Here is a 20108-nt window from a genome sequence, read left to right on the forward strand (position 1 = left end):
GCAATAGCAAAAGTAGAGAAGAGCTATGTCAGGTGGAGTGAGTTGTTGGAGAGTTCTGGCCTGACAGATAGCAACGACGGGATCAGTGGATCATCTCAACATTCCCCCGCAACCCCGTGTACTCTCACCGCAGCCTGATCACTTTGCAGCCAGAATAGCCGGAGCCGACGCTGCTCTTCTGGAACAAAGAGTCAAACTGGCAAGAGAAGGACTTGGTGAGAGACTGGGGAGAAGGACATGTGAACCCGACGGGCAGAGGGAGGGGAGGCATAGGGCCAGGATGGTGGGAATCGGGGAGGCTCACCAGACGCTGCAGTACTCTTTCTGTGGTGTTGAATTTACGGGAGCCTGGGACCCCCATATCTGTCATGTAGTGCAGGTTGCTTATAGTGAAGTTCAAGGTGAAACTTTGCAAGTCTGTATAGAAAGTAACAGTGATTCTTTGAGAGTATACCTTCAAACTCCTGAGGCACAGATGGGGAAAAAGGGACCCGGCCTGGGGCCTAATTCAATCTGTCCAACTTGCCAAAAACTCCACTGGGCTGGCATTCTGGTCACATTAAACACCCCACAGATCCCCAGCTGTACAGAACCTAACCTCCAAGCTTGGGGAGCCTTGGGGAAAGAGATCCCATAGACAACTTTCCCACCCAGCACTGGTACCCTGAGTGCTCATTTCAAGAAGAAGCTACAACCTCACAGTGCTGCACTAATCAGGATTCTTCATGACTTTCCCTAAAGAGAGAAAAGTGTATCCACTTCCATATGAATTCAGAAAATAAAGTACAATCCGAACCATCAAGCTGTTGGTATTTTATATTCAGAGTGATTCTCCAGAACAGATCCTTTTTATACAAGCCCCACACCCATCGCACTCTCCCCATCCCTCAGTATAGCCAGTACTCTTAAATTACTCTGGAGGTGAGAACAGGAAGTGAACCTACTTGACCTGGGGCTTGATGTGGGAGAAAGTGTGGTCGTGGACCTGGATGTGTATTTTAACATCGGCACCACAGGAGCTGCAGAAAGATAGTCCATCAGTGAAAACAAAAGTGCCATTTTGTCATGGAATGCCGAGCTAGGTCAGGTTTGCTTTACTGAATCCTTTGAAGGGAATTCCACATGCCATCATTAGAGGCAAAAGTATCAATCAATCATATTTATTGAGCGCTTACTGGGTTTAGAAAACCATACTAAGCACTTAGTACAACATAACAGAGTTGGTAGACACGATTCATGGCTATAGGAAGTTTAAAATCTGGAGGGAGAGACAGACATTAATATAAATAAATTATGGATATTCACATAAGTGTGTGGGGCTGAGGGTGGGGTGAATAAACGGTGCAAATTCAAATGCAAGGGTGATACAGAAGGGAGAAGGAGTAGAGGGAATGAGGACTTAGTCAGGGAGGGCTTCTTGGAGGAGATTTGATTTTAATAAGGCTTTGAAGTTGGGGAGAGTGATGGTCCTTCATACATGAAGAGTTCCAGGCCAAAGGCAGGAAATGGGTGAGAAGGTCAGCAGCGAGATAGAGGCGATCGAGGTCCAGTGAGTAGACTGGCATTAGCAGAGCAAAGTGTGTGGGTTGGTTTGTAGTAGGAAATCAGTAAGGTATGATAGGAGGTAGCAAAGTGACTGAATGCTTTAAAGCCAATAGTTTCTGTTTCATGCAGAAGTGGATAGGCAACCAGTGAAGGCTCTTGAGGAGTAGGGGTACGTGGACTGAATGGTTTTGTAGCAAATTGATCCAGGCAACAGAATGAAGTATGGACTGGAAAGGGGAGAAACAGGAGGCAGAAAAGTCAGATGCAGTAATCAAGGTGAGATAAGAGAAGGGCTTGGATTAATGTAGCAGTTTGGATGGATAGGAAAGGATAGATTTTAGCAGTGTTGGGTGAAGACTGAATTGACAGGATCTGGTGGCAGATTGAATATGTGGGTTGAATGAGAGAGATGAGTTGAGAACAATGTCAAGGTTACAGGCTTGTGAAACAGGGAGGGAGGTGGTGCTGTCTACAGTGATGGGAAAGTCAGAGTGAGGGTGGGGTTTGGGTGAGACTGTGAGGAGTTCTGTTTTAGACATGTTAAGTTTGAGGTATCAGTGGGGACATCCAAATAAAGATGTCCTGAAGACAGGAGGAAATACAATATGGCAGAGAAGGAGAAAGATCTGGGCTAGAGATGTATATTTGGGAATCATTCACATAAAGATGGTAGTTGAAGACATGGAATATGAATCCTTGGATAATGCATAGTGTCAACAGCCCTTCCACTCTTCATGGCTAATATGGGTGGTGGATTCCCTCTATGCCAGTTCACGTAATACCATTTAGGGCCATCCAAACTGGCCCATATTCTAGGTGATGCCCAGCCATGTTCCATACTGTGAAATCGGGTTCCCTTCACTGGACAACAGGTTCAATTGGTTGAGAGTCCATTGCTAGATTCACCCATCAGCCTCAACATCTAGAAATCATAATTCTGAAGTCAGATTGGAGTGTAGTGGGGAAGACACATAGCCAAGTGAGATCAGAACTACTGGGAAAAGGAGACCCAATAACAGAAAGTTTCATTCAGATGACAATATCAAGCATCCATTAGATCATCAAAACTCACCCATCGTGGGAAGGATAGGTATCCATTCATTGTATCCTGAAATGACAAAGTGGCAATGAAAGTGAGGGCAATGGGATTTGGGGAGAGGCAAAAATGGGAGTGGGAAACTACAGCATCTTAAGGCCCAATGGTTTGGGCACTCTCACTGGGGGAATCATTTGATAGGAGAAGACAGGGCAGAGGGGAAGGTAGAGAGGGCCCTAGGCAGTCCCACATTCTCAGATGGCCATCCTCCCTTATCTCACTCCTCCCACTTCCATGCCCAACCCAAACTGGCTCAGCCTTTCCTACGCTCAACTCCCTAGAAGAGGGAGGAGTTGTGGGGGCTGCTGCCAGACAAACAATGAGAGAAGCCCAGTGGGATTGGTGGGCTTCAGACAGATATGGACATGATCAGCAAAGGGAAACGTTCCCCTAGCAGGGCTGGAAGGCAGAGGGAAAGTGGTTTGGGGTACGCCAATCCTCGCGAATCAGGCCGGTCACCATTGATATAGAGACTGTCCCTGTCCAGGACGTAAGGGCCCAGCCTGGTGATCCCACTCGTCAGGTGGCTCAGCTCGCGGTAAACCTTCTCTTGGTCCATTCTGGGGATGGTAGGGCCTTTCCTGTAGGTACAGATGGCATCCACCCCACTTTCTGCCCTGTTCTTCACCGACCTGCGAAAGAGGCATCAACTGTGAGAATGAACGGGGTCTTTGAAGTATTCTGGGTGGCTGGGTCTGGCAGAATCCAAAACAGCTGCAGAAGTGGCCACTCAGATCTGCAGCAATTTGGAAGCACATCATTCTCTCCTGAGACCGGCCGTTTCCAACTCTGACACATTGAGGATGAAATTCCTTTGGGGAAGACTTGTGGTAATTTTGCTGGCAGGATGCCAGGGTGGCAGGGACAGTTTGAGGCAACAATGCTTTTGGGCTGGTTGAGTCCTTGCACAGTCAAGGAGGAGAGAAATAGCAATATTAGTAACAACATTTGTTGTGGACCCAGTAGGTACAATCCACTGTACCAGTTGTTGGGAACTGCCAACAACAAGTGAATTATTCCCTACCTGCAATGAGGGAGATTAATCTAAAAGTATTTATGAACAGAATAATCAAAATAAAAACTTGAACATACATTTCAATAAGTGCATATCCATTGGTGCTGCTGATGAGTTTAAGTCGTCCAATGAATGATAGAGTTGGCTGGTGGAATTCTAAGATTTGGAATGTTGGGAATTCATGAGGGAAGTCATGTTGGAGGAGGTGAGATTTTAGGAAGGATTTGAATGTGAGGAGCGCTACATCAATCCGATGTGGTTGGGGGAGGAATCAATGCCCAGGGAATAGCATGAGCAAGGGCATGGAGGCAGGAGAATTGAGCATACAGTGCAAGTAGAAGGTTGGCATGGGAGGAACCAAGTAAGCAGTAGCAGGAGAAGAGAAGAGATGCATCAGTTGAGGTAAGTTGGTGGAGAGCCCCGGCATGACAGACAGCAGCATCGAGAAGAGTGGATCATCCCAACTTTCCCCCGCAGCCCCGTGGACTCTCACCGCAGCCTGGTCACTTTGCAGCCAGAGTAGCTGGAGCCGATGCTGCTCTTCTTGAACAAAGGGTCGAGCTGGTGAGGAAAGGACTTGGTGAGAGGCTGGGGAGAAGGGCACGTGAACCCCACAGGAAGAAGGAGGGGAGGCATAGGTCCGGGCCAGTGGGAATCAGGGAGGCTCACCAGACGCTGCAGGACTCTTTCTGAGGTGTTGAATTTCCAGGAGCTGGGGACCCCCATGCCTGCTGTGTAGCGCAGGTTGGTAATGGTGAAGTTCAATGTAAAATACTCCAAATCTGTACAGAGAGTAACAGTGATTCTTTGAGAGTATGCCTACAAACTCCTGAGAAACAAACGGGGAAGGATGGATCCAGCCTGGGGCCTAACTCATTCGGTCCATCTTGTCAGGGACTCTGTTGGGCTGGCATTTCGGTCACATTAAGCCCCATGTCGGACAGGGACCATGTCCAACCCAATTTGTTTATATCTACCCCAGTGCTCAGTACAGTGCCTGGCACATAGGAAATGCTTAACAAATATTACGATAATTATGAAACTCTCCCCAGGCCCCTGGCTATACAGAGCCCAACCTCCAAGCTCAGGGAGCCTTGGGGAGAGAGATCCCATAGAGAACTTCTCCTCCCAGCACTGCTACCCGTAATGCTTGTTCCAAGAAGCTACAACTTCGCTGTGATGTGCTGACCGGGGTTCTTAATGGGGATTCTCCAAGAAGAGGAAAGAGAATTCACCACTATGAGGTATGGGAAATAAGGCATATTCCGGACCATCGAGCTGTTGGTGTCTCTCCCCCACCATACTCTCCCCCTCTCTCAGTGCAACCAGTACTCTTAAATTGTCTCTGGAGGCGAGAAAGGGACGTGAACCTACTTGGGCTGGGGCTTGATTTTGAAGACAGTGTGGTTGTTGATCTGGAAGTGGATTTTAACGTAGATGCCACAGGAGCTGCAGAAAGATATTCCAAAACAAAGGTGCTTTTTTTAATCATTGAAAGGAGAACCAGAGAAGGTTTGCTCAATTAGACCCTTCAGATGGAATTTGCATGCCACCTCGGGGAGGCACCAATATTCCTTTGTTTTTTAAATGGAATTTGTTAAGAGCTTACTTTGTGGCAGTCACTGCACTGAGCACTGGAGTAGATACAAGATAATCAAGTTAGACACAGTCCATGTCCCACATGAGGCCCCAACTCTTAATCCCCATTTTATGGATGAGGAAACTGAGTCACAGAGACGTTAAGTGACTTGCCCAAGGTCACAGAGCAGAGAAGTGGGGGAGCCAGGATAAGAATACAGTCTTTTTGACTGTCGGGTCTGTGCTCTATCTATTAGAAAATACTGCTTCTCGACCCTGCCTGGCCCAGGGGCTGTGTCCCACCTGATTATCTCGTATTTAATCCAGCACTTAAAAGAAGTGCTTGGCATATATGAAGAGCTTAACAAAGACCCTAAAAGAAAAAGTCAAAAATCTATTCAGGTTCACTCAAGACCAAAATATCAGTTGGTCATAAGATCACCAATACTCACCCATTGTGGGATGAACAGCTGCCCGTTCATTGTAGCCTGAAAGGACAAAGTGGTAATGAGAAGCAGCGTGGCTTAGTGGAAAGAGCACAGGCTTGGGAGTCAGAGGACATGGGTTCTAATTCTGCCTCTGCCACTTGGCTGCTGTGTGACCTTGGGCAAGCCACTTAACATTTCTGGGTCTCAGTTGCCTCATCTGTAAAATGGGGATTAAAATTGTGATCCCCATGTGGGACAACCTGATTACCTTGTGACTACCCCAGCGCTTAGAACAGTGCTTGTGTATAGCAGTGAATAGTAAGTGCTTAACAGGTACCATTATTATCAAGCACTTAGCACAGTGCTCTGCATACAGTAAGCGCTCAATAAATATGACTGAATGAAAAGATGACTGAATGAAACTGAGGGCACAGGGATTTTGTGAGAGGTGAAGATGGGAGCTGGAAGCTACAGCATCTTAGGGCCACTGAGACTGACAGAATTGGTGGGTGAATTAGATGGGATGAGAAGATAGGGTTAGCTATAGAGGGTGGCCCCAGGCACTGCCGTCTCCTCAGGAGGCATCCCTCTCTTATCTTCCCCTGCCACTTCCATCAACCAACCCTAAGCCCTTTCAATCTTTTCCACTCTCCTCCCCCTGGGATAAGGAAGGGGTGTGAGGGCTGCTGGGAAACAGACAGAGGGAGAGGCCTAGAGTGACCCATGGGCCTCAGACAGGTACAGAAGGAATCAGCTAAAGGAACAGGTCCCATAGCAGGGCTGGACGGTAGAGGGAAAGTGCCTTGGGAGACACTGATCCTCCCAAACAAGGCTGGTCACCATTGACGTAGAGACTGTCCTTGTCCAAGATGTAGGGGCCCAGCCTGGTGATCCCACTGGTCAAGTGGCTCAACTCATGGTAAACTTCCTCTCGGTCCAATCTGGGGGTGGGGGAGCTTTTGCTGTAGGTGCAGACGGCATCCACCCCACTTTCCACCCCGTTCTTCACCGACCTGGGAAAGAGGCAACAACTGTGAGAATGATCAGGGTCACTGAAAGTTTGTGCATGTCTGGATCTGATATAGACCCAAACGGCCCCAGACATAGTGACTCTGAGAAGGAGGGCTGCTGGGGAGCACATTGGTCCATTCTGGGACTGGCCGTTCCAAACCCTAAAACCTCAAAGATAAAATTTCCTTTGGGAGGCCCCATGACCAGCAGGGTGGACTCTGGGAGGACTGAAACAACATGATTTGCCAAAAATAGGTCGGAGTGGGAGAAACAGATTGAGGCATGAAGATGCCTTGCTGGGAGAGGCTTGACACAGCCGGGGAGGTGGGTGGGGGTAAGTGTCCTTGAAAGTGGCAGACTTGGATCATCCCAACATCCAGGAGATCCATTGGTGAGGATCATCCCAACATTTCCCCTCAGCCCTGTGGTCTCTCACCGTAGCCTGGTCACTTTGCAGCCAGAGTAGCCGGACCCGATGCTGCTCTTCTTGAACAAAGGGTCGAGCTGCCAAGGAAAGGACTTGTTGAGAAGCTGGGGAGAAGGGCACGTAAACCCAACGGGCAGAGGCATCATAGGGTCAGGCCAGTGGGAATCTGGTAGGCTCACCAGTCGCTGCAGGACTTTTTCTGTGGTATTGAATTTCCGGGAGCCTGGGACCCCCATGTCTGCTGTGTAGTGCAGGTTGGTCATGATGAAGTTTAGGGAGAAATGCTCCAAGTCTGTTTGGGAGAATCAGAGTGTTTCTCAAAGAGTAGCTTGGGCCCACTCACTCTGTCCATCTTGCTGCTGACCACACTGGGCTGGCACCTAGGTCCAGGAGTCAGATTTAACACACCTACGCTGACCCTGGCAGGAGGGAGCCTGACCTCCATGGCTCTGGTTCCAAATGGGTACAGGGTTCCCAGGTGAACTTCCATAAAGAGCATTTCTCCCTGAGTGTTGGTTCCAGAAAGAAACTACAACTCCCCCTCTGGCATAATCAGGGTTCTGAATGAGTTTTTGCTGAAGAGAAGAAAGAATTTACAGCACAAGGTGGATAAAGGCAGGAAAGCACCCCCCGACCCATTATATTCAGAACATTATATTCAGAACATTTCTCCAAGATTGGCCTTTTATATACCAACCCCTCACGAATCCGACCCTTCCCCACCCTCAATGGTGTCCATGATTCCTTGGAGGTGAGATCGGGTATTGAACCTACTTGGGCTGGGTCTTAGTGTTGGAGACAGTGTGGTTGTGGACCTGAATGTGGATTTTGACGTTGGCGCCACAGGAGCTGCAGAAAGATAGTCCATCAATGAAAGTCCATCATTTTTTTCATGGAAGCAATGTCAGGATTGCTTCATTGGATTCTTTGGAGGAAATTCCATGTGACATCACCAAGGGCACTAGGGGGCACTAGGGGGCACCATGTATTACATGATGTCAACAGCCCTTTCACTCTTCATAGCTAATGCGGGTGCTGGCTTCACTTGAAGCCAGTCTGCAAAAACTCATCTAGGGTTGGTCAAGACCGGCCCATACTCTAGGTGATGACTAAGTTTTAAATTATAAATTATTTTATTTATATTTATGCCTATCTCCCCCTCTAGACTGTAAATTCGTTTGGGGCAGAGATCATGTCCACCAAGTCTGTTGTACTGTACTCTCCCAAGTGCTTAGTACAGGGCTCTGCACATAGTAAGTGCTCAATAAATACCATTAATTTAATGATTGATTGATGCCCAGATGTAAATTCACTGTGAAACCACATGCCTCTCACTGGGCAGCAGGTTCCACTGGTCAGTGAGTCAGTTGGTAGGGTCACCCTCCAACCCCCATGTCTAGCAAGCATAACGTTGAAATCAGAACAGAGTGCAGTGGAGAAGACACATAGCCACATCTGGTCAGACCCATAGGAAAAGGGACCTGGGAATAAACAGTTTCACTCCATCCATCAATGGAATTTATCAATTGGCAATGAAAACACCAATACTCACCTGTTGTGGGATGGACAGTTGTCCATTCATTGTAACCTGAAATGAGAAAATGTCAATGAAACCAAGGGCAATGGGACTTGGGGCAGGCGAAAAGGGGAGCGGGAAGCTACAACATCTTACATCCAAGAGTCCTAAGCACTATCGATGGGAAAACTATTGGATAGGAGAAGACAGGATTAATGGTAGAGGGGACTCCAGGCATTGACATGTTCTCGGTGGCATTCCTGCCTTATCTGCCCCTGCCACTTCCATCTTCAACCCAAACCTGCTCAGCCCTTCCCACTCTCCTCTGCCCAGGACAGGGTAGAGTTTGGGGGGCTGCTGGGAGGAAGACAGACAGTGGAGGAGGCCTAGAGGCATTAATGGGCTTCAGTTAAACAAGGAAGTGATGGGCAAGGTTCCTGTGGCAGGGCTGGACGGCAGGGGGAAAGTGGTTAGGGTGACACCAAACCTCCCGAACAAGGCCAGTCACCATTAACGTAGAGACTGTCCCTGTCCAGGACATAGGGACCCAGCCTGGTGATCCCACTTGTCAGGTGGCTCAGCTCGCGGTAAACCTTCTCTCGGTCCAACCTGGAGACAGTGGGGTCTTTCCTGTAGGTGCAGATGGCATCTACACCACTTTCCGCCCCTCTCTTCACTGATCTGTGGAAGAGGCAACAACTGTGAATATGACCAGTGTCTCTGACAAAATCTGGGTGTTTGGGTCCAGCCTAACCTAAAACAGCCTCAAACGTGGTGAGTCTGAGATTGAGGACTGGAGTAGGGAGCACATTGATCCCTCCTGAGATTGGTTGTTCCCAACCCTGAAACATAGAGGATGAAATTTCCTTTGGGAGTCCCCGTGGCAATTTAGCCGGTGGGACGGCAGGGTGATGGGGACAAACTGAGGCATGATGTTTTCTAGCTGTTTGAGGACTTGCAAAGCCAAGGAAGAAGAGAGAAATAGCAGTAATAGTATTTCTTGTAATAGTAGAAATAATTGCTGTGTGCCCTCCAGGTGCAGTTCACTGTAATAATCAGTTGGGAAGGGCAAACTGCAAATAACATATTCCCTGACCACAAGGAGACTACAATCCAGTGAGAAAAACTTAAAAGTATTTACAAAAAGAGCAATCAAAATGAAAAACATATGTAAAATTGAATCAATGTAAATCCAGTGGTGCTGAGGATGTTTTAATCGGCCCATAAGTGCTAGATATGGCTGATGGGTTTATATGATTGGGATGTTGGGAATTTATGAGGGAAGGCATGTGGAGGAGGTGGGATTTTAGGAAGGATTTGAATGTGGGGAGAGCTACATTCTAGCTGATTTGGTGCAGGGAGGAATCAAGGCTGAGAGAACAGCAGGAGCAAGGAGGTGGAGGTGGGAGACTTGAGTGTGCAGTACAGGTAGAAGGATGGCATGGGAAGAACAAAGTGAGCAATATAATTAGAAAAGAAGAGATGCGTCGGTTGGGGTGAGTTGGTGAAGAGCCCTGGCACGTCAGACAGCAGCTGCAGAATCAGTGGGTCATCCCAGTGTTCCCCCACAGCCCCACGGACTCTCACCGTAGCCTGATCACTTTGCAGCCAGAATAGCCAGAGCTGACACTGCTCTTCTTGAACAAAGGGTCGAGCTGGTGAGGAAAGGACTTGGTGAGAGGCTGGGGAGAAGGGCCCGTGAACCCGACGGACAGACAGAGGGGAAGCACAAGGCAAGGCTGGTGGGAATCGGGGAGGCTCACCAAACGCTGTAGGACTCTTTCTGTGGTGTTGAATTTCTGGGAGCCCGGGACCCCCATATCTTCCATGTAGCGCAGATTGGTTATGGTGAAGTTCAAGGTGAAATTCTCTAATTCTGTACAGGAGAGTGATAGTGATTCTCAAAGAGCATGCCTGCATTCTCTCAAGACACAGACAGGCAAGGAAAGCCCCAGGCCTGGGCTCACTTTTTCTGTCCAATTTATTGAGGACCCCACTGAGCTGTTGTCCTGCTTTAACATGCCTATATCAGCCTTGGCAGGTCCAAGCTTGACCTCCATAGATCCAGTAGTGCACGGGAAAGGTGACCCCAGATGAACATGTTGCTGCCCTGGGCATTCATTCTCAAAAAAAATTACAACCTCATGTTGATGACCCAACCAGGGTTCTCCTTGGGCTTTCATCTGGAAGAATAATTTTCACTGCTATGTAGACAGGGAAATGGAGTTCGCTCATGACCGTCAGGCTGTGGGGTGGTTTATATTCAAAATGATTCTACAAGATAGTCCCTCTTCATACAAACCCCATATCCACTCTGCTCTCCACATCCCCCCAATGGAGCCAACAGTTTTAACATTTTCTTTGAGATGAGAACAGAAATAGAACATACTTGAGGTTGGAATTGATGTCGGAGACATGGTGGATGTAGATAATGGTGTGGCTTTGGACATGGATGACACAGAAGCTGTTGAAAGATAGTCCATCAATGATGATTATAAAAATGTTCTTTGCCATGGAGTTGTTTTTATCAGACTCTTGAGGGGAATGACTTCAATAGAGCTGAATGAAGCCCACATCCCATCTGTTAGGAATCTCCCATCGCCAGGAACCTTGCACAATACATCATGCTTAGTGCTGGGCTGAGGTTGCCCTCTACTGTCCTTGGCAAAACTGCTTGTGGACTTCCTGTTACACAAGTGGGCAGTATTTCAGAGGCCTTCTGGGAAGGACCACTACCTGCAGGCATGCCCAGCTATTTTCATTCACAGTGAAACCATGTTTCATTGGCAAGTATGTTTTCTTGGTCAGAGGGTTGTCAGTGTCACCCTCCAATTCCCACCCCTTGGAAATCTAATCTTGAGGTCTGGATCAGCTGAGTCAGGAAGGACCCAGGCCCCATCAACTCAGAGCCATAGGAATAGGGACCCGGGAATAGAAAATTACACTAGAAACTGGAGGATATGGCACCAGTCAGCCATTGAGAGTAGCTCATACTCACCGGTTGTGAGGTGGACCAGTGCCTGTTCATTGTAGCCTGAAAGGAAAAAGTGGTATTGAAACTGAGGGCATTAGGATTTGGGGTAAGGGGAAATGGGGGGGGGGGGGTACTACAGGTTCTTCGGTCCAAGGGGTCAGGTCATGCTATCCATAAAACCCCTGGGTTATGGAAGAGAGGGTTAATGGGGAGAGCTGGTCCCAAATCCTGGCACGTTTTCTGTTGGCAGCTGGTTTCCAACACCCACTCCCACTCCCTTCCCCCCAACACTAGCATTTGCCACTTTCATTGGCCATGGAAAAGGCAGAGTTGTGGAGGCTGCAGGCTACAGGCTTGAGGGAGAAGCTGGTAGGGATCAGTGAGTGACTCGGGAGAGATCTCCAAATAAAACAGTCCTTGTGAGTTCGCTGGACTGGCAGAGAGTGGTTTGGTGTGACACCAATCCTCCCGAACAAGGTCAGTCACCATTGACATAGACACTGTCCCTGTCCAGGATGTAGGGGCCCAGCTTGGTGATCCCACTCGTCAGGCTGCTCAGCTCGCGGTAAACCTCCTCTCGGTCCAATCTGGGGATGGCGAGGCCTTTCCTGTAGGTGCAGATGGCATCCACACCACTTTCTGCCCCATTCTTCACTGACCTGCAAAAGAGGCATCAACTGTGAGAATGACCAGGGTCACTGAAGGTTTGTGCATGTTTGGGTCCAACATAGACTGAAACAACCCAAGACATAATGACTCTGAGATGAAGGCCTGGTGGGGAGCACGTTGATCCCTCCCAGGACCGGTCATTCCCAACCCTGAAACACTAAGGATAAAATTTCCTTTGGGAGTCCCCGAGGCCACTGGTGTGGACTCTTGGCAGATTTGACCTAGACTAGGATTGGGTGGAGGAAACAGGCAGAAGTGTGGTGATGGCTGGCTGACTTAGCCCTGGCCCAGCCCAGGGGATCAGGGTCCCTGAAAGTGGCAGATATGGATCATCCCAACATCTGGGAGATCCATCGGCGAGGGTCATCCCAATGTTCCCCCACAACCCCGTGAACTCTCACCGAAACCTGGTCACTTTGCAGCCAGAGTAGCCAGAGCCGATGCTGCTCTTCTTGAACAAAGGGTCGAGCTAGCGAGGAAAGGACTTGGTGAGAGGCTGGAGAGAAGAACACGTGAACCCGATGGACAGAGGGAGGGGCAGCATAAGGCCGGGCTGCTGCGAATCAGGGATGCTCACCAGATGCTGCAGGACTCTTTCTGTGATGTTGAATTTCTGGGAGCCCAGGACCCCCATGTCTGTCGTATAGTACAGGTTTGTTATGGTGAAGTTCAAGGTGAAACTCTGCAAGTCTGTACAGGAGAGTAACAGTGATTCTCAAAAAGCATGCCTGCATTCTCTCGAGACACAGACACAGAAGGAAAGAGCTGGGCCTGGGCCCACTTGCTCTGTGAAGCTTGCTGTGGACCCCATTGGGCTGACATCCTTTTTAAACACATTTATGTCAGCCCTGGTTGGACAGACCCTGACCTCCATAGATCCAATAGCACACAGGTAACCTGTCCCCTGGTGAACGTCCATTAAGAACACTGTCTTCATAACTCTCATTGCAGGAAAAGGCTACAATTTCCCCGTCGAGTCACCCAGAAAGAAGAAAGAATTGCCACTGCTATGTGAATAGAGGAAAATGGTTTGCTTATGACCATCAACCTATTGGTGGCTTAAATTAACCTCAGTACTAGAGGGCTGGCTCCTTTCATACAAAACCCATACCCAGCCTGCTCTCCACCTCATCAGTGGACCAGTGGCCTCGGGCTGAAACCTCCTCAAAAGGAGTGGAAACAAAGGTACCTGATTTGAAACGAACTGTTGTCCCTGTTTTCTCTATGCTTCATCTCTCTGAAAGTGGTAGCATCTAGGTTCTACAATTCCTGCCTTAGAGAACTGTAGAAGGACTGTTAGCCTCATCTTGGATTTGTTTTTAAATGATATTTGTTAGGCACTTACTACGTGCCAGAAACTGTACTAAGTGCTGGGGTAGATGCAAACTAATCAGGTTGGATATAGTCCAATCCATGTGGGGCTCACAGTCTTAATCCTCATTTTATAGACGGGGTAACTGAGGCACAGAGAAGTAAAGTGACTTGCCTAAGGTCACACAGCAAATAGCGGAGTGGGGATTAAAACCCAGGCTCTCCCTTTCCACTAGGCCATACTGTCTACCAGGGAGGAAAGGTAGTTTGGACATCTTTGGAAGCAGCAACAATACTAGAAAACTAACCAGACTGACCAGGAAACTTCCACACAGGGAGATGCTCACAGAAGATTGGTCCCTAATGCGTCGCACCTCGGGCCTCTCTCTCCACCACGCAGTCATGCAAATACACAGTGGTCGTTGCCTTCCCATCGTGGCTCCTGGGGCCCTCGGCAACCTCCTCTACAGGACCACCACTCTGCCTCCCCGGGTTCCCACACTGGCTCTCCTCCACATCCTGAGGAATCTCCACACTGACCTGCCTCACCCCACTCCAGTGGGATGAAGAAAAGGAGCTGCAGCACCGAGCTGCCTCCACAGAACACTGCAATGGCTGTGGTGGTTGCTACTGTGAAAGTCAATGTGGCCATTGTGGTGACTGTGGACCCTGAGCAGCGAGGAAGCCTGAAATTCTCCTCCTCCTGCCATAGCACCCTACTGATCTTTCACTTTTTGTCTTTATGTTGTCTTAATGTTTTGTTTCCTCTCTCCGTATACCTCTGCCACCAATCTCTTCTTTTTATTTTTAATTTGTGAGTCCCCCCCGACCGACAGGGATTGTGCCTAATTCTCCACCTGTACATTCTTTACCAGTTCTTGGTACAGTGCTCTGCACAAGGTAAGAGCTTAATAAATGCCATTACTACTACTACTAATTTCACCCAAAGGAGCCAGTTGTCTTAATAATTCCTTCAAAATGAAAACAGAAATGAAACATACTTATGCTGAGGGTTGATGTTGGAGACATGGTGGATGTGGGCAAGGGCCTGGCTTTAGACATGGATGTCACAGGAGCTGCAGAAAGATAAATCATCAGTGTTACTTAAAAGTGGCACTCTGCTGTGGAAAGGATATCTGACCCTTGAGGGGAGGGATTTCTATAGAACTGAGAGCAGCCTACATCCCATTAGTAGATCTCCCATTCTAGTAAATTTGTACAATGCATTGTGCTTAGTGCTGGGTTGCAGTGCCCCTCCACTGGGCTTGGCAAAACTGCCTGAGGGCTTCCCCTTAGGCCAGAGGGGATCATTTCAGAGGCCTTCTGGGCCGGTCCACTCCTTGCAGGGGGATGACTGCCATGTTCATTCACTGTGACACGACGTTTCCCTCAGTGGTAAGCCTGTTCAGCCTTCCAATCCCCACCCCCTGGAAACCTGATCTTGGGGTTAGGCCAGATGGGTTCAAAGTGACCCGAGAAAAGAGAGTTATACTTCTGGTTAAAATAGCAGTTAGCCATGCAACCACCCGATACTTACCGGTCGTGGGGTGGTCAGATGCTCGTTCATTGTAGCCTGAAAGGACAAAATGACAGTGAAACTGAGGGCACTGGGACTGGGGAAAGAAGAAATTGGGAGGGGAGGATATTACAGGTTGTTGGTTCCAAGGGGTAAGATTGTGCTACCCATAAAACTCCTGGGTTATGGAAGAGAGGGTTAATTGGGTATATTTTCAGGTGGCAGTCTGGCTCCAACACCCGCTCCCACTCCTTTCCCCTCCCACTAGCATTTGGAGCTGTCAGTGGCCATAGAAATAGATCACTTGGTACATGGACTGAAGGAAAAGCCTGGGGGCATTGGTAAGCGGCTCAGAGGAGATCAGCAAAGGAAACTATCCCCAAGAGTGGACTAGACTGGCAGAGAGAGAGTGGTGTTGGGGGACACCAATCCTCCCAGACGAGGCTGGTCACCATCGATGTAGAGACTGTCCCTGTCCAGGATGTAGGGGCCCAGCCTGGTGATCCCACTCGTCAGGCTTCTCAGCTCATGGTAAATCTCCTCTTGGTCCAATCTGGGAATGGTGTGGCCTTTCCTGTAGGTGCAGATGGCATCCACCCCACTTTCCGCTCCGTTCTTCACTGACCTGAGAAAGAGGAAGCATCAACTCTGAGAATGACCAGGGTCACTGAAGGTTTGTGTATGTCTGGGTCCAACATAGACTGAAACGACCCAAGACATAATGACTCTGAGATGGAGGCCTGGTGGGGAGCACAATGATCCCTCCTAGGACAGGTCATTCCCAACCCTGAAACACCAAGGATAAAATTTCCTTTGGGAGGCCCCAGGGTCACTAGAGTGGACTCTGGGCAGAGTCTAACATCAGAATTTGACCTAGACTAGAAGTGGGTGGAAGAAACAGGCAGAGGTGTTACGATGGTTGGCTGAATGAGCCCTGGACCATCCCAGGGGGAGGTAGGTGGGGATCAGGGTCCCTGAGAATGGCAGACATGGATCATCTCAACATCTGGGGGATCCACTGATGAGGATCATCCCAACATTCCCCCGCAGCCCCATGGACTCTCACCGCAGCCTGGTCACTTTGCAGCCAGAGAAACTGGAGCCAACGCTGCTCTTCTTGAACAAAGGGTCGAGCTGGTGAGGAAAGGACTTGGTGAGAGGCTGGGGAAAATGGCACATGAACCCGATGGGCAGAGGGAGGGATGCCATAAGGCCGGGCCGGGGGTACTAGGGAGGCTCACCAGACGCTGCAGGACTCTTTCTGTAGTGTTGAATTTCTGGGAGCCTGGGACCCCCATGTCTGCTGTGTAGCGCAGGTTGGTAATGGTGAAGTTCAGGGTGAAACACTCCAGGTCTGGTCACACATGTATCATATTTGAGACAGAAAATGGTGCCCATCCGTTCATGTTAACAGTGAAAGGTTGCATCAGTCACATCTGCTTTTCCTCACAGTTGGCCTTTGCTGCCACATAGTGAATGTTGATTTTGCGGTTTTAATGAAGTCCTGATCCATGGTGATTCCCCAAACAGAAATGTTTTCTCCCATGATGCTATTCAGTGTGCTCTAGTTGATAGAGTATGGGCCTGGGAGTCAGAGGGATCTGAGTTCTAATCTCAGCTACACCACTTGTCTGCTGTGTGACCTTGGGCAAGTCAATTAACTTCTCTGTGCCTCAGTTACCTCCTCTGTAAAATGGGGATTAACACTGTAAACTCCATGTAGGACAGGAACTGTGCCCAACCCAATTTGCTTGTATCCACTCCAATGCTTAGTGCAGTGCTCAGCACATAGTCAGCACTTCATAAATACCTGAAAATGTGCCTATATACTGTTATTGATTAAACTCCTCCTCTTGCTGTTTCATCTCAGAATCACCATGTTAACTAGAAATCTGATTAAGGAATAGAAACCTATAGTTTCCTTGGCTCCATGTTCAGTCACTTCCACTGAGGCAATTGGTTCCAAGTACACAGTAAATAATAATGATGGTATTTGTTAAGCACTTATTATGTACCAAGCACTGTTCTAAGCGCTGGGGTAGATACAAGGTAATCAGGTTGTCCCACGTGGAGCTCACAGTCTTAATTCCCATTTTACAGATGAAGGAACTGAGGCACAGAGAAGTTAAGTGACTTGCCCAAGCCTCACAGCAGATGCGTGGGGGAGGCGGGATTAGGACCCACGACCTCTGACTCCCAAGCCCGTGCTCTTTGCACTACACCATGCTGCTTCTCTAAAGTAAATGAAGGGAAAGCCTAGAATGCCAGAAAACCAAAGTGCTTTAGGAGATAAAATGAAGAACTAACTGGTGCTTACCATTGACTGGATTTGTGGTCATCGGTGTCACTGAGGATGGCTTGGTTCCTTCACCAGCGCTCTGTGTTGTGGTGGAATCGATGGGGGTCTTAACTGGAGTAGTGGTCAGAGGAGCAACCGAACTGGTCTCTGAGCCTTTGCTCAGTCCAGGAGTAATTGTGGTCTCAACTGGAGTTACGATGGGAGTTGAGGTGGGCCTAGTGCTCCTTACAGTCAGGGTGAGGGCTGGTGTTCGAGTCGCAGTCATTGCAGTAGAGGGGACCAGTGTGCTTATCCTAGTTTCCATACTGGTGCCTATGGAAGTGGAGAGTGCCGGCTGCGTTGAATGCAATAAACCTGTACTGGTCTCTCTTCTGGCACTGGTCTCCTGTGGAGCTGTCGTTTGAAGTGGAGCAGAGGAAGTCGAATGAACTGAGGCGACCAGTGATGAAGAGCTGGTGACCCTGAAGGTCTCACCTGGAGTCCTAGGAGTAGTTGGAGTGATAATAGTAGTAGCAGTAGGAGGAAGAGGAGGAGGAGGGACAGATGTGGGTCCTGCAGCGGTCTTGGGACCCAGAGTACTGATGGTATGTTTGGTGGGTCCTAAAGTAGTCTCCATGGTTCTTGATGTATACGGCCCTGTGAGCAGAAAAGAGGACATAAGCTTGTGTTACTCCCCAAACCTAGAACTCCTTTCCTGCACAAAAATCCATCCAGCCACAGCTTTAACAAATCCCATCTCTTCCCGGAGCCTTCCCTGATGAATTCACCAGACCCTAGTTGCATCACCCCAACAGCTACTCTCAGCACTTCCGTAGGTTCATCCTATCCTCAACCCTTAAGGAACAAATTTGTTCATCCTAACGCATTTGCACTGACTGCTCTCTGTTCTGACTTTATTTTCCTTCTTGCTCCCACAATTAGTAAATCATTTCTGTCTGCCTTTCTCCCCCCTTAGACTGTATGCTCTTTGAGGGAATGGAATGCGTGTCTTGTTTTCGTTGCACTCTCCCAAGTGGGTAGTTCCATCCCTTGCACTCAGTAGGTGCTCAATATATAGGATTGAGCCCCCCACTCCGTCACCCGCCACCTTCCTCTCTGTCTATCCCTGAGAGGGCTGATTCTAGCTTTGCCTCTCCAAGGAGATTCTTATCAAAGTACCTTGGCTACAGATGACAATATTTAATATGTGGATTAAAACATGAGAAAACTAAGTCTCACAATGACTTTTCTCCCACAAATTCTCCTGCTCCCATATTTTGTGCAATTTTCAGGAGGTTGAGAGTTATAATACAGTATCAATTTCTCCAACCTTATGACCCATCTAGGAGAATTCCCAGTCGTGTATGAAAGTCAGTTTTGTTTCTGGATGGTTGTGTCAAAGTTCCTGTCTCTTCCCACCCAGAACAATGCTAACTGGCCAAGGCAGGTGTGGGAGTTGGTCTTTAGCCAGAGTCTGTTGGAACTCCCTATTTTAGCAGTGGTATAAACATATGTAGTGCTTTGTGTCAATCCATCAATCATTGGCATTTATTGAGCAATTACTGTGTGCAGAGCACTGTACTAAGTGCTTGGGAAAATACAACACAATAGATTTGGAAGAAGTAATCCTTGCCCACAAGTCTACAGGTGGAGACAGACTTTAAAATAAATTCCCATGTTTATCTCACCTGTGTTTGTCTCATTTCTGCTCATGATTTCCAAAGACAAGAGTGTGGAGAAGCCTTGAGATTCAGAGGGAAATTGATCCTTGGCAATTCCCAGACTTTTTATCCTGTGCCTAACCTGGATCCCAACCTTTGGGCTTGCAGAGAATTGGACTCTGAAGCTACCCAGGCAAGCCAGAAGGTTGGAACTGAGGCTCCACTGCTCTACTTCACTTGGGGGCAATGGAAGCCAACCTTGCTGGGAATAAATAAGCCAGAGTCTGAAGGAGTAAAAGAAGTTGGCATGGTCTTACTAACAATACCATTTTCATGTGGTCAAATGAAAAGCAATTTCCAATGTGTTTGACAATCACTGATTAAAACAATTTCCATCCACATGAATATGGACTTGTACATACTTGTGCTAAGGCCAATTGTTGTTGGAGAAGGAGCGCTATTTGGTGTGGATGTGATGGTGTTATTCCCAACACCTGGTTGTTGGTCTGGGATCTTTGTGATGGGCACAACCACATTCTCTGTGCCTGAAAGAGTGAGGGGAAAGTAGTCATTTTTTGTGATGAGACAGAAAATAAGCACTCACGCTGCACCACATGTCAACCAACCCACATTATTTGGCTCTCCAAAATAATTTATTCTTCCTCAGTGAGAAGTTCTGCTGGAGGACATCATGCTTGTTAAATTGAAGCTTTCAGGTTGCACCTGGGCACATGTCCTGAGAAGAGCATCTGGGAAAATGGGTTTTGATGTGGAGAAAGGAAGATGTGCATCTGGACTAGGGAAAGAAGGAGGGTCAGGGGAACCCAGGAGGTCTGGGACAGGGGACCATCACATAAAATTGAAAATATATTGTATTTGGAGCTTACAGCTGATAAGAGGCAGAAACCTGACTTCCTTGGAACTCATAAAAAGAGTAATAGTATCCAGAGGATTCCACAGTTCCATCAAAGCTGAGCAAACTTGGTGAATGAAATTCACTGTTCCCAGTGGTTGGTGGGGGCCAGGGCAGGGAGATATGGAGCTTGTGGGGTCTGTTCACTCTCACCACACAGGCCTTTATAT

The 20108-nt window shown here is 48.3% G+C and overlaps 1 protein-coding gene across 1 annotated transcript in view; it reads right to left on the reverse strand.

Moving 5' to 3' along the window:
- The window catches only part of LOC103166476 (mucin-16-like), a 52084-nt gene that overhangs the window by 5371 nt on the left and 26605 nt on the right, over positions 1-20108 (reverse strand). The window contains exons 12-40 of the mRNA XM_029052369.2: positions 19448-19570; positions 17404-18021; positions 16328-16440; positions 16153-16220; positions 15539-15711; positions 15108-15143; positions 14572-14646; positions 12837-12949; positions 12661-12728; positions 12077-12249; positions 11615-11650; positions 11006-11080; positions 10380-10492; positions 10204-10271; positions 9125-9297; positions 8653-8688; positions 7875-7949; positions 7280-7392; positions 7110-7177; positions 6503-6675; positions 5687-5722; positions 5031-5105; positions 4326-4438; positions 4150-4217; positions 3101-3273; positions 2618-2653; positions 945-1019; positions 305-417; positions 129-196 (exon numbers count right to left, since the gene is read on the reverse strand). Of these exons, the coding sequence (XP_028908202.2) occupies positions 129-196; positions 305-417; positions 945-1019; positions 2618-2653; positions 3101-3273; positions 4150-4217; positions 4326-4438; positions 5031-5105; positions 5687-5722; positions 6503-6675; positions 7110-7177; positions 7280-7392; positions 7875-7949; positions 8653-8688; positions 9125-9297; positions 10204-10271; positions 10380-10492; positions 11006-11080; positions 11615-11650; positions 12077-12249; positions 12661-12728; positions 12837-12949; positions 14572-14646; positions 15108-15143; positions 15539-15711; positions 16153-16220; positions 16328-16440; positions 17404-18021; positions 19448-19570 (3247 nt within the window). The remainder of the gene's footprint in view (positions 1-128; positions 197-304; positions 418-944; positions 1020-2617; positions 2654-3100; positions 3274-4149; positions 4218-4325; positions 4439-5030; positions 5106-5686; positions 5723-6502; positions 6676-7109; positions 7178-7279; positions 7393-7874; positions 7950-8652; positions 8689-9124; positions 9298-10203; positions 10272-10379; positions 10493-11005; positions 11081-11614; positions 11651-12076; positions 12250-12660; positions 12729-12836; positions 12950-14571; positions 14647-15107; positions 15144-15538; positions 15712-16152; positions 16221-16327; positions 16441-17403; positions 18022-19447; positions 19571-20108) is intronic.

The sequence above is a fragment of the Ornithorhynchus anatinus genome, chromosome X2 (assembly GCF_004115215.2).
Source record: "Ornithorhynchus anatinus isolate Pmale09 chromosome X2, mOrnAna1.pri.v4, whole genome shotgun sequence".
Lineage (NCBI taxonomy): Eukaryota > Metazoa > Chordata > Mammalia > Monotremata > Ornithorhynchidae > Ornithorhynchus > Ornithorhynchus anatinus.